Source organism: Equus quagga, chromosome 6 (genome assembly GCF_021613505.1).
Source record: "Equus quagga isolate Etosha38 chromosome 6, UCLA_HA_Equagga_1.0, whole genome shotgun sequence".
Classification (NCBI taxonomy): domain Eukaryota; kingdom Metazoa; phylum Chordata; class Mammalia; order Perissodactyla; family Equidae; genus Equus; species Equus quagga.
Genome location: NC_060272.1, coordinates 121,668,359 through 121,682,765, shown reverse-complemented (window position 1 = coordinate 121,682,765; position 14,407 = coordinate 121,668,359). Strand labels below are relative to the sequence as shown.

At 42.0% G+C, this 14,407-nt stretch overlaps 1 protein-coding gene and 1 pseudogene across 4 annotated transcripts in view; both read right to left on the bottom strand.

The window, feature by feature from the left end:
• Window positions 1-2,225: 2,225 nt before the first annotated feature.
• LOC124240807 (A-kinase anchor protein 17A-like) lies at window positions 2,226-3,635 on the bottom strand (annotated as a pseudogene).
• Window positions 3,636-9,478: 5,843 nt separating this feature from the next.
• Window positions 9,479-14,407, bottom strand: part of MTAP (methylthioadenosine phosphorylase) — a 31,705-nt gene continuing 26,776 nt past the window's right edge. For all 4 annotated transcript variants that reach the window (XM_046664194.1, XM_046664196.1, XM_046664195.1 and 1 more), the window contains 2 exons: window positions 13,047-13,169; window positions 9,479-10,421 (listed from right to left, as the gene is read on the bottom strand). In XM_046664194.1, the coding sequence (XP_046520150.1) occupies window positions 10,383-10,421; window positions 13,047-13,169 (162 nt within the window). In that variant the 3' untranslated portion in view covers window positions 9,479-10,382. The remainder of the gene's footprint in view (window positions 10,422-13,046; window positions 13,170-14,407) is intronic.

The following is a 14,407-nucleotide window of genomic DNA, read 5'->3' as shown; positions in this document are numbered from 1 at the left end:
TTTTAGAAATTTGGTAAAACAACATTTAAACCTTAGACCAGCCCAGATTTTCTCTTTGGTCTAGTTTGAAGGATCCAACTATGTAAAAATTCGTCAGAAAGCTGTAAGTAGTCAAATCCCACCAGCACCTAACGCCTGTCCTGGTGGTCTAGTAGCTGGAGTTCCTCTCATGCCTGTGATCTGGGTTCAATTTCCGGCCAGAGACCCTCACCGCTGCGTGTTAGCTACCGTGTTGCAAAGCCCACAGTTTACCTTAGGGTTCATTCTCTGTGTTGTACATTCTATGGGTTGGGACAAATGTATAATGACATATATCCATCTTATAGCATGAGACAGAATATTTTCACTGCCCTAAAAATTATCTCTGGGGGTTCACCCAGTGGCGCAGTGATCAAGTTCGCACGTTCTGCTTTGGTGGCCCAGGGTTCACTGGTTAGGATCCGGGGTGCAGACTGATACACCACTTATCAAGCCATGCTGTGGCAGGCGTCCCACATAAAGTAGAGGAAGATGGGCATGGATGTTAGCTCACGGCCAGTCTTCCTCAGCATAAAGAGGAGGATTGGTGGCAGATGTTAGCTCAGGGCTAATCTTCCTCAAAATAAAAAAAAAAAAAGAACAAAAGAATCTGTGCTCTGCCTATTCCTCTCTCCCCATCCCCCACCCCTGGTAACGACTATTCTTTTATTGCTTCCATAGTTTTCCCTCTTCCAGAATGTCATATAGTTGGAATCATACAGTAGCCTTTTCAGTTTGGCTTCTTTCACTTAGCAATATGCGTTTAGGCTTCCTCCATTTTTATGGCTTTTTATTTCCATTCCTTTTTATGGCTCCATAGCTCACATCTCTTTAGTGCTGAATAGTATCCCATTGTCTGGATGTACTTTTGAACTTTTGAGACTGAGAATGCTTGAAATCATGATGTTTAATCCTTCCAGGAAATCCAAAACCCAATTAAAGGATGTATAGTTTTGCAAAGTGTGCTCACAACCTCACTAAATATTTCTCTAATTCCCACAAAAATCTTCAAAAGCTGGTGTCTTCTTTTGATTGAAGTTAAGAGACATTAACTTACCTAATGACGGTTACCTGGTCTTGATTAGAAACCAAGGGCCCCTCTCCCCGACTAGCCCACTGCACTGCAGCAGGGGGTTGGGACTAGAGTTTTCATATTTAGCTAATTAAAATACAGTATATTTTATCTGCCAATCCTAATTGGAATAAAAGCCCTACACACCTAAAGATGGTGGCAGGAGAAATACCTTCATTTTTTCAAAAAACCTAATAGAAAGTCAATATTTACCACCACAGGCCAATGCCAATGCAAACTTTCCACCACTCTCCTACCCGACCCGCAATTCAGTGTAGTCTCTCATTTATTTTATTCTGATGAGAAGTTTTGAGCAGCAACTATATGTACCTCTGGAATAAAAAGAAGAGAACACAAACTGATGACTACTTAAACGCAGTTTGTTTGGAAGACTAATTCTTTCAAAGGTGAGAGTCAATAGCAGATGGGCGAAGAGTGGGAAACGCTGTGCGCTGGGATTTTGCCTGAAAGTGGTGGGAGGGGCAGAGTGGGGGCATCCGATGGGGCTCCAAGACCCCTCCTCTGCTCCAATATGAGCAGCTCTGCCCTGATCCATTTACAGAATAGGATTCAGCCTAAGATTGCATCTGAGGAAAATGGCCTCCTGCAAAAGTACCTCCTGAAACCACTGTTCTGCCTTAGAGACGTGCTGGCCAGTACAGCAGCCACTAGCCACACGTGGCTCCTGAGCACCCGAAATGGGGCTGCTCCAACTTGAGTTGTGCTGTAAATGTAAAATAAACATCAGATTTCAAAGACAGTACCAAAAATAGAATCTATATCTCAATAGATTTTATATTGATTATATGTTCAAATAATATTTTGGACATATTAGTTAAATAAATATATTATTAAAATTAATTTGACCTGTTTATTTTTATTTTTTTAAATGTGACTACTAAAAAGTGTAAAATTACATGTATGGCTTGCATTGTATCTCTGCTGGATAGTGCTGATCCACCATGCCCTGAGATACATGAAAGAAACTCGAGGACTGGTGTGAACAGCGCATGACCACTCGCAGGTTCGTTTAGACTGTCCCTTAGTGTAAGCGCTTTCTAGCCAAGAGTAGTTTCTTGTTTATGTTACTGAGAGTCACTCTAAAATGATAAAAAATTGTTTTTGCACACTCTCCCTAAATTTTTTTTCTGGTATATAGTTCTTTCTTGGTATTAACACTTATTTCGTTCAATGATGGTTGTAACCAGTCAAAGAAAGGGGGGCTGTGACACTGGCCCCGAGTTTCAGAGAAATGCACAGGTCGAAGCCCAGAACAGGAAGCGGTTGCTTCCTGCTGAGTGTCAAGACCAGCCGCTCCCGCTCCCGGGGCCGGGTCCTCGGCTCTGCCCAGCAGCTCGGCAAACAGCTGATCTGCTGCAGGATCCTCTGAGCCAGCAGCAGCTTCCACTCTCCCAATTTTATTTTTTTCTTGTAGCTTTTTGGCTCCTCTGCTTGTAGCTCCTCGAGTTTTTTCTGATTCCAACAGAATTCACCATCCCTGTGTTTTCATTCCCTCCTGCAAAGCTTCTCCTTTCTTTTTCTTTTCTCTCTCCAATTCTTCTAGCATTTTCTGTTTCCTTTCCTCTGCTCTCTGCCTCTCCTCTGCCTCTTTCTCTCGGAGATTTTTTTCTTCTCTTCGCGGTGGTTTCTTCATTGAGGCATCACTTAGGTATGCAGTTGAGTCAACAGAAACATTGAAGTTGGAGGCCACAGCCTTGCCATCCTTGCCGTTGTACCTGAGCTTCATCCCACGCAAGGTGCTCATGACTTGGATAAAGCCCATGTACCTACGGTTCTGGACATATGCCTTCAGGGTCAAGTGTCCCCCAAACTTAATGTGTGGAAGTTCTGGCTTCTCATCTCCTCCCAACAGGGGTCCAGCATGGGGATGTCCACCTTGTGTATCTCCTTAAACTTCTCAAACACCTTGACCAGAATGTCCTCATTAGGCTTCTCTGAACCTGACTCCTTCAAGGTGACCCACGTGCAGGGCAGCCCCTCCAGGTGGAATCACGTCCTGGCCTCTCTCCCGGCAGCATTTCCTTCATATCCTTCTCATTATGGCAGGTGGGGAAATAGATTTTGAATTCCGCGGCCCGGCAACTTGAGGATGTTGTAGACACCGCAGAGCTGGATGGTCTTGCTGTGGAGGCAGGTCACGAAAGACTTGACTGGAGTCTTTTCTCCACCTCGCCCTTGAAGTGGATGAAGTCCACAGTGTTCTTGGAAATCTGGAGGGTGGAGAACTGATGATTGTGCACCGTGCCCTTCAGCCTTTCCATCACCTCCCAGTTGGAGATGGACTTCCCAGCTACTTCAGCGGCAGGAGGGCCGGGCTCATGGTATCCTTGTGATGGGCTTGAGGTAGAGGCCCTACAGAAGGCAGAGCTCCACCGCCTTGGACACGTCGTGGACTATGGCAGCTGCTGCTATAGCTGGGGCATTGGGCCAGCAAGGGGCTGTGCCTGAATCCCAGGCCCCCACCACTCTGGCTGAGCTCGCCACCACCCCGATGACCCGGCAGGAGGCGCATCCCACCTGGCATTGCCACTGTCAGCTGGAGGTTCCCCTGAAGTGACCGGCACCACTGCGGTCTGCCCTGACAGTGCTGAGTACTGGAGATACAAAAGTGAGTAGGACACATTAATTTGTGCCTTTCAAGAGCTCAATCTAAAGAGAGACGAAGAATAAGTAACTAGGTACAAATATGCCCTCTGGGCTACAGGGACCTTGACTGTCTTGTTCACAGTGCATCCACATTGTCTGGGCCATACTGCTGGATAAATATGTGATGAGTAAATAAACAGATGGATGGCTGCAGAGTACTAGGGAGCACAGAATGGAGGGGTGAGGGAAGGCTTTCTGGGGGGAATGCAGTCTCCAATGGATCAGAAGGAGGGAGCCAGGCAAAGCTGGCTGGAGACAGTATTCCGCAAGGAGGAAAAGGGCTAGGTTGGCTCAGGTTTACAGTAACTAATTATGCCTGGATTAAGAGTCAGGCAGAGGAGGTGATGAGAGAAGAGGCTGAATGTAAAGACAGTGTTCTGATGAAGAGCCTCATGCACAAAGCTACTAAGATTCTATCCTAAAAATCAATGGAGAGTCATTTTTAAGCAGAGAAGCAACACTGTGATATTTGTGACGTAGAAGGATGAATCTGAGAGCATATGGAGGTCTGGTTGGTTATAGAGTGGCTAATACTGGACACAAGAAGACCAGGTAGAGAGTTGGTGAATAATTCAGGCAGGGGAAGATGGGAGTCTGAACTAAGGCAGTGATACTAGGAAGCCAAGAGTTGGGAGACAAAATTAGGAGATATCTAAGGGGTAGATTTGACAGGACTTGAGGACAAATTGACTGTGGGGGTTGAGAAAGGAGGAGCAGAGGGTAATTGCCAGGTTGCTGTCTCAGACAACTGGGTAGGTGGTGGAGCCATTCATCAAGATAGGGAGCACAGGAAAAAGTGGTCTAGGGATGGGGCGATCATGCTGGAGAATAATGCATTTACCTTTCAAGTCTGAGGTGTCTGCTGAGCATCCAGTCAGAGATATTAACAGGCAATTGGATGTACGGAACTAGAGCTCAGGAAAACCATTTGCAAAAGAGAAGTAGATTTGAGGGCAACAAGATGTATGTGATAATGGAAGCCACTTTAACCTGGAGATGGCTATATTCATATGTACTTGGGAAGCACTTGGGAAGAAGTTATTTTATTTAACTTTATTTTTTTCAATTTTTTAAATAGAAGTCATAATGATTTATAGCATTCTGTAACTTCAGGTGTACATTATTACTTATCAGTTTCTCTATAGACTGCATTGAGCTCACCACCAATAGTCTAATTTTTATGCATCACCATATATATGTGCCTCTTTTGCCCACCTTCCAACCCCCTTCCCCACTGGCAACCACTAATCTGTTCTCTTCATCCATTTGTTTAGCTCCTACATATGAGTGAAATCATGCGGGTTTTGGCTTATTTTGCTTAACATAATACTCAAGGTCTACCCATGTTGTTGGAAATGGGACCATTTTGTCTTTTTTTAATGGCTGAGTAGTATTCCATTGTACATACATACCACATCTTCTTTATCCATTCATCAGGTAATGAGCACTTGGATTGCTTCCACGACTTGGCAATTGTGAATAATGCTGTGATGAACATAGGAGTGCATAAGTCTCTTCGTACTGTTGATTTCATGAAATTTGGGTAAATACCCAGTAGCGTGATAGCTGGATCATATGGTATTTCTATTTGTAATTTTTTGAGAAATGTCCATACTGTATTCCATAGTGGCTGCACCAGTTTGCATTCCCAACAGCAGTGTAGGAGAGTTCTCTTTTCTCCACATCCTCCCCCTCATTTCTTATTTTGTCTTGTTAACAATAGCCATTCTAACCGGTATGAGGTGATATCTCACTGTAGCTTCGATTTGCATTTCCTAATAATTAGTTACATTGAACATCTTTTCATGTGCCTGTTGGCCATCTACAAATCTTCTCTGGAAAAATGTGTGTCCATATGCTTTGCCCATTTTTTGATGGGGTTGTCTTTTTGTTGTTGAGTTGTATACGTTCTTTATATATTTTGGAAATTAACCCTTTGTCAGATGTATGATTTGCAAATATTTTCTCCCAGTTGGTGGGTTATCTTTTCATTTGTTCATGATTTTCTTTGTCTTGCAGGAGCTTTTTAGTCTGATGTAGTCCCATTAATTTTTTCTTTTGTTTCCCTTGCCTGAGTAGACATGGTATTCAGAGATGCTGCTAAGACCAATGTCAAAGAGGGTACTGCATATATTTTCTTCTATTAGTTTAATGGCTTCAGGTCTTACATTCAAGTCTTTAATCCATTTTGAGTTAATTTTTGTGTATGGGATAAGATAATGATCTCCTTTCATTCTTTTGCATGTGGCTGTCCAGTTTTCCCAATACCATTTATTGAAGATACTTTGCTTTTTCCATTGTATGTTCTTGGCTCCTTTGTTGATTAGCTGTCCAGAGATGAGTGGGTTTAGTTCTAGGCTTTCAGTTCTGTTCCATTGATCTATGTGTCTGTTTTTGTGCTAGTACCATGCTGTTTTGATTACTATAGCTGTGTAGCATATTTTGAAGTCAGGGCTTGCCTCCAGCTTTGTTCTTTTTTCTCAGAATTGCTTTGGCTATTCGGGGTCTTCTGTTCCATGTAAATTTTAGTATTCTTCGTTCTATTTCTATGAAGAATGTCACTGGGATTCTGAGTGAGATTGCATTGAATCTCTAGATTGTTTTAGGTAATATGGACATTCTAACTATGTTTATTCTTCCAATCCATGAACATGGACTATCTTTCCATTTCTGTATGTCTTCTTCGATTTCTTTCAATAATCTCTTACAATTTTCAGTGTATAAGTGTTTCATCTCCTTGGTTAAATTTATTCCTAGGTATTTTATTCTTTTTGTTGTGATTGTAAATGGGATTGTATTCTTGACTTCTCTTTCTGCTAGTTCACTACTAGTGTTTAGAAACGCAACTGATTTTTGTAGATTTTGTAGATTTTCTACCCTGAAACTTTGCTGTAGTTGTTGATGATTTCTAATAGCTTTGTGGTGGATTCTTTAGGGTATTCTCTATATAGATTCATGCTATCCTGGAGGGAGCATATTGTTGGGTCTTGTTTTTTAATCCCTCCAGCCACTCTGTGTATTTGATTGGCGAATTCTATCCATTTACATTTAGAGTGATTATTGATATATGAGGGCTTAATACTGCCATTTTGTCTCTTTTTTTCCAGGTCTTCTGTGTTTCCATGTTTTTCCCCCCTTGTATTTCTGACTGCCATTACAGTTTGGTGGTTTTCTGTGATGGTTTTTTTCTTTATGATTTGTAGTTCTGCTCTGATTTTTTGTTTAGTGGTTACCATGAGGTTTGCCTAAAAGATCTCATAGATGAGATAGTCCATTTTCAGATAGCCTCTTATCTCCACTAGCCTAAGCAGCTTCCATCGCTTTCCTCTTCCCTCTCTGAGTTATTGTTGTCACAAATTATTCGTGTGTTGCGAATTTGCAACTAAACTGAAGTGATTATAATTACTTTTTATGCTTTACTTCCCTTTAGCTTTTACATTTGCTTGCTAACCTGTCCTGATAGAGACATGAAATTTTCTGATTTTTCCTATTTATCTCCTTGTTCATAGCTTTGTAAACCTTTGCCTTGCTGTTACAGGTGGGAGGGCTTCATTCATCATTTCTTGTAAGGGAGGTCTAGTGGCAATGACCTCCCTCAGCTTTGTTTATCTGAGAAAGCTTTTATTTCTCCATATCTGAAGGAATGCATTCACTGGATAGAGTATTCCTGGCTGAAAGCTTCTGTCTTTCAGAATTTTGAATATATCATTCCACTCTCTCCTAGCCTGTAAGGTTTCTGCTGAGAAATTCACTAAAAGCCTGATAGGGGTTCCTTTGTAGGTTATTTTCTTCTGTCTTGCTGCCAGTAATATTTCTTCTTTGTCATTGACTTTTGCCAGTTTTAGTATTACATGCCTTGGAGAAGATCTATTAACATTGATCTAATTAGGAGTTCTATTGGCTTCATGCACTTGTAAGTCCAGTTACTTGCCCAGGTTTGGCAAGTTCTCATCTGTTATTTCTTTGAAGAAGTTCTCTGCTCCTTTTTCCCTCCCTTCTCCCTCTGAAATACTTATGATCCTTATCTTGCTTTTCTTAATTGAGTCAGATATTTCTCAAAGAATTTCTTCATTTTCTTTTCAATCTTAGTTCTCTTTCCTCCTCTACCTGAAGCTTTTTCCTGTCTTCTATATCATCAGCTCTATTCTTTATGTTTTCTAGATTATTTCTTATCTCAATTGTTTTCTTCATATCCAGAACTTGTTTGGTTTTCTTTTAGTTTCACTCTCTTTAATGAAGTATTACTTCTGCTCATTAGTTTTATTCCTGAGCTCATTGAACTTTCTGAGTTTTCTTGTAACTCATTGAATTTCTTTATGACAACTGTTTTGAATTCTCTATCACTTAGATTGTAAACTTCTCTGACTTCAGGATTGGTTTCTAGAGATTTGTCACTTTCTTTCTGCTCTGAAGTATTATTGTAGCTCCTCATGACGTTCAATGAATTCATCCTTTGCGAGTGCACCTGTGGTATTATCTGGTCACAAATTCCACCTGCCACCACTGCAGGGGAGCAAGACCTGTGTTTTCTGATTCCACTCCATCTGCTGGAAGTCGAGCTGGTAGGGCTGCTCCACGTTTGTACAGGCTGGCCACAGATGTTCTGTAGGCTGAGCTCACCTGGGCCAGTCCTCTATGCTGAGCAGGTGGGTCACAAACCGGGGGCAGGTCACTCTTGTGCAGGCAGGGCTGCTGTGCTCAGCTGGGGATGGGCTGAGCTGCTGTGCTAGGCAGGAGAGGTGCCTACTCAGAGGCTGAGCCACTACTCAGTGGGTCTCACAGCCTGCTGTGCTCCGAGGGTAGGATGCCTTCTCATATGCACTGCACTCAGCAGGCAGGTGCCTTTGTGGGGGCTCAGCTGCCACTGGGTGGGCCCTGCGGTCTGCTGTGCTCCATGGGTGGGGTGCTTTCTCACTTGCACTGTGCTCAGTGGGCAGGCGCCTGTGTGGCAGCTGGGTCGCCACTTGGTTGGTCCCACGGGCTGCTGTGCTCCATGGGCTGGGCACCTTCTGAGTGGGTGGAGTGACTTCTCACCTGCACTGTGCTCAAGGGGCGAGTGCCTGCATGGGGGCTGAGCTGCCACCACTTGGTGTAGAGGCTTCCCACTGGCGGGGCTACCACGGCATGATGGGCACTCCTGCGGGCCTGGCTACAACTCTGAAAGCATTTGCATGGCCCTGGCTGCCCTTGCCTCCCCTTACAGTCATGATGGCCATAGTGTGAGCATCCACAACCTGGCTTGCTGATACCGGGGCGGGAGAGGGGTGCACTCACCTAGTTCCACTGCCTCCCAGGGATCCAGTCCACCCACCTTCAGATGCACAGCTGCGTGGATCTCTCGGACGTCCTATTGTGCTGTGTAGGGAATCCTCTGCTGGTTAATGAACGTCCATTTAGTTGTAACTTAGAGGGGAGAAAGGGAGCAAGTCACACTGCCACGATGCTGACATCACCTCTCAAAAAGTCAAATATTAATTTAAGAAATATCTGGCACACTATATGTATATACATAGTTCCTTAAATAGTGTACCTTTAAGACTCAGTATTAAACACCCAGCTTTTCTCAAGTTGTTGCAAACTCAAATATCATTCTGACTATATAATCATTAGCGATCTTCTTTTGTAACAAAATAAGTTGGAACTCAAACAGAACTCCTCTTAGTATTACCATCTTAAATTTGGCTTCATTATCAGAAACAGTGTGTTTTCAAGACCTGGATCTTTCTAAGTCCATTTTTATTTTTAAAAAAACTTTATTTGATTATATTCATTGTATAAAAATGTGAAGAGACAGAAAAATATAAATAAAATTGAAATTTCCCAGTATCCCTCTCCCACATACAGTAACAAAAGATTACATATATCTTTCCAATCTTTTGGTACATTTAGGTACAGAATTTTAAAATAAAATCAGTAAAGTGCTTATATATGTTTTTTCATTTCATATTATAGAGTCACCACTTCTTTAGAACATCAAATATTATGTGAAAACATGACCTCTAGTTGGCTATTTCACAATCTAGTGTTAAATTATAATTTACCTCCAATTTTTGGATTTTCAGATTGTTTTGAATATTTGTTATTATAACTAACACTCTATTGGACATACTTCTTTATACCTAATTCTTTGTATGTATCTCCAATAATGTTTTAAAGATAAATTCCTAGGAGTAACCAGCACAAAGGGTGTATTTTTTTAGCCTTTTGATACATTTTACCAAAGTGCCCTCCAAAAAGATTGTATCAATTTACAGTCACACCAATAAATGACCTAAGAGTCCCATTTCTTCTTCTTATTCCTTGCCAACATAGGAAATTAGATGCCACCTCCCACCATTTATTGTTACAAATTTAATGGGGGAGGGTGAATGATATCTTCTCGTCTTTTTTCTAAAGTGTAAGAATTTTCCAGACACTTGCTGGTCATCTGCTTTCCTTCTGTTTTCTGAAGCAGTCCATGTCTGATAAAAGCCATCTCTGACTCGTGCAATGTCTTCTATGTTCCTCCTTAGCGTGCAAGGGCATTAAAGCTGCATGTCTTTTCCATGTTTTTTAAAGTTAGGCAGGAATTCCATAAATGTGTAGAATGAGAAAGTCTTCTTCTCTTCTGGGCAACCAAACTGTTTTAATCTTTTGGTAATAAAACAGAAAACCGGGCCATATCCTGAAAGGAAGAAAGCAGGCACAGATTACGATCAGCCAAGCACTTACCACAGGCAGTGGGTTTACAGATGTGTGAGCATGATAATCACCTGGAGTGCTTGTTAAAAACCAGATTTTTATTTTATGGAGTGAGGTCTCAGGGGACATACACTTTTAACACACTCTCCAGAATATTCTCACATTCACCAAAGTTTGAAAATCACTAACCAGATGTGGGACATCCGGCGTCGCTCCGAACTCTTGGTCCCTCACTCTCCTTTCCTGTCAAGTGACGTCCATCACACTTATCTAGAGGACTGTTGTGATTCTCACTTATCTCCATCCCCTTTCACATCCACCAGGACACATTTTATATGCCAACCCTCGGCCTGGATTATCGTTTATGCAACCCCCATCTTTCACCTTATCCTGCTGAAAAAAAGTCCACTGAAATTTTAATATGTAGTATGTCCAAAAAGAGTAGGGTCTTCTTCATCACTGCAAGTCTCATGTGTCTTTGCAAACCACAGCTGGACTTACAGTGGGTGCTCACTAAGCGTTTCTGGAATGAATTAGTGAGTGAATGAATGATATACATTTCAGTGCTGGGAGGACTGGAAACACGACCCCAGAATAAGGGATTAGGTGTTCCTTCACGCTATAGAATGGAGGCCACGATTCTCAACTGTGTCTAGAGCAGCAGTTCTTCATTTTCTCTCTTTAGGTCATACATCCCACTTGGAGAATCTGATGAAAGCTACACATACTAACACTTTCTAAAAACGCAGACATCCAAAACCACACAGTTTTACACACACTTTCAGAAGCTTCCTAGAAGGAAAAGAGAACACTCATTTCTACCTTCCAAGCATTTTTACTTAAAAATGAAGCTGAAGTAAGAAATTTATTGCTTGAGAAATTATCTTCAAGTTCAAGACTCTAGGGTCAAAAAGGGGTTAGTCAGGAAACTTAAATGAAGGAAAAAAAGCCCCCACCACATCTTGCAGGTAACATTAGCCCCAGGAACACAAAGTATGAATCACACTTCCCGCCAATCTATAGTGTGCTCATGTAGACAAGCTGAAGTCAGGCTGCTCTATTGCATTTTATGCATCTGAATGGAACTGTTGCTAGTTCAAACTGACATTCTCCAATTCTTAGAATTTATATTCTGTTTCCCTTTTCTTCATAATTCTAAGGGCTTCCTGTACTTCAGTTATGATGGTACACTTCATGGGAGGAAGGAGCTGTCATTTATTCATTAATGAACATTTATCTCCTCGGTATACAGGCTGAAACCAAAAGTCGTGTTTCCTGCTCCTTAGGGACTTGAAGTCTACTAGGGAAGACAGATTACAAATTCCAGTATCCCTGACTTTGCAGTCCTAAAGGCTGAGAGGCACCCTAGTTACACTGGTGCGCGTGAGCCTGCCTGTACCAGCTTGCAAGAAGTGACTGTGTGTATCACTTCCCAGCTTATCAGGGGCTTCATGCTGATAGTTTGAAATCAGCTGTGCTGGAGAATTTATACCATGTAAATCAGGAAACACTATAAATCATGGCGCCTCCACGCCCATCAGCTGTCAATCATTTACTACCCTATCATGTCATCACACTAAAACTGTCACTCTCAGTGCAGGGCTCCTCAGTGGTAATTCAGCAGTGTAGGAAGAGCTTACATCAACCTTTCAAGTCCTCTCTCAACTACTGCCATGAGACCCAAGAGCACAGGCGTGTTCTAGGAGACCTCAGGATATGCTGGCTACCCTCTCTGGATACCAGGTCAATGTGATATCTGACCAATGTGAGGCAACTCCTTATCTAATGTGGTTGATCAGAGAGTTATAAAATGTCCAAATAAAAATCATGCATCTCTGAGCTTGGCAGTTGATTTAAATTATAGTCTGGGAATTAATACAGTCATGCTTCGCTTAACCATGGGGCTATGTTCTGAGAACTGTGGTGTTAGTGATTTCGTTGTGTGAACAACCTACAGTGCACTTACACAAACCTAGATAGTACAGCCTACCACACACCCAGGCTATATGGTACTAATCTTATGGGACTGTGGTCACATATGCAGTCCATTGTTGATCAAAATGTCATTATGCAGCACACGACTACACTGGAGCTGAAAAGCTACCAATATGCAACCATCTGACGTTCATCATGAATTACTGTCTTCATGTGATGCAACATTAACCATAAGCAGACAGTCCCCAGCACCATTTTGGTATTGCTATGTCAGTGTCTCAGCTTTAAAGGCTGCCGACACTTTGCATGGATCTGCCAAAGAGAAAACAGCTTTGTCAGCAATGTAAGGTTCGGGCAGAGCAGGCACTATGAATCTTCGGAAGACTTAGAGACACACTGCAGAATGGGACAGTGTCAACAACCTGGCAGACTAGATAAGAAACCTCTCCCCACCTCACCTTCGAATGGTCTTGCATTACGAGGCAGAATATATGACTACTCAGTTTCACAAATGGTTAGGATGGTATACTATAAATGACATGAAAATTTGTAGAAAACCTCTCGGCTAGTAGAAAATACATGAGGAGAGGGACCAAGGTTGAAATGCAAATAAGAGGAAAAGGCAGCTGAGGGCCTATGGATCGTCTGCTTGCAGATGACTGAGGATACTTACCTTCAGAGTACGAAGAGTCTCTGACCATTCCATGGACCCTATCTGGGGTATGGTAGTGAGGAGTAAACTTGTGGCTTTATTGGCATTTTCTTTCAGGGTCTTTAAAATCCGGTCCACTGAAACCTAGAGAAACAATGGCACACGATGTTGCCAGAAATTAAAAATTCCACTGCTGTTCATGGAATGTTTTCCTGAGCTCCTACCTGACCTGCGTGGTCAGTTTACCCCAGTTTCAATCTGGAGCCCTGCAACCTGGGCATTTATCAAGATGGTCTTTGGTCCCAGTGGGGAGGTCTTGAAGTAACTCAATGATATTTCTAAAAAGCACCGCTGGTTTTCAATATGGTGTCTGAGGAACTCCCTCAGATGTATAATGTGCGAGCATGCTCTGGAAAGCTGTGTCTGTTCTCTCCATGTCCAGAGAATGAATTCCAGTCTTAAAACTGTTGCCAAACTGGATAACCAGTCAGAAGATCAGCACATTTCCCTTTAGAGAAGTCTTCCAATAAAGAAAGATGATGGAATCAATGGATCATCATTTTTCACGTTACAGCTCCCAATGAATCAATGAATGGATGGCTAAGATCACAAAACAAAAATAACTAAAACCAAATGAACAACTCATTTTAATGTGCTTCCTGATGGAAAAACAAATCACTACATATGACACCTGAGTGTGATCAAACCTGTAGATCCAGCTGCCAATTTACAGAAAACAACAGACGACAGAACAACCTACTAACCTACCCTACGGAGACGATTTCAGCAGTTTAGACTGTGGGAAACTCTACGGGACAAAAAACCTGATTTCTTTTTGGATAACATCATTTATGATATTTGCAATAACTAGAAACTTGAACTTTGGCTATATTAAGGAATTATTGCTGGAATGTGATAACTATAATGCAGTTATGTTAGATATCTCCTGACATGTTAATGGATAAAATTATGGATGAGAGCGTAGATGAAATACAATTGACTGTAAGTTGATGTGATAATGGTTGACGCTGGATTCTGGATTCATGGTAGTTCATACTATTGCCTACTTTGTACATGACTAAAATTGCCTCACAAGGAAAAGCTGGAACAAGTTGTGATTATAAAATGGACAATGAGAGGTATAGAACTTGTCGCACTTCACTATGCTTAGAAAACCTCTAAGATTCAGGGTCACCATGAATGTACTTTTCTCTCTATTTCCTGGAGTATAAGGTCCAGACACTTCTCACAAACACCAAAATGTGTTTAGAAAAAAATGATGAGCACCATAGCAGAGGGAAGGGCCCACTACTGTGGGAACACAAAGCAGTGACAACTTGGGTGCCTGCCAGCTACAGGTAAACACATGTCTTAAGTGGAGT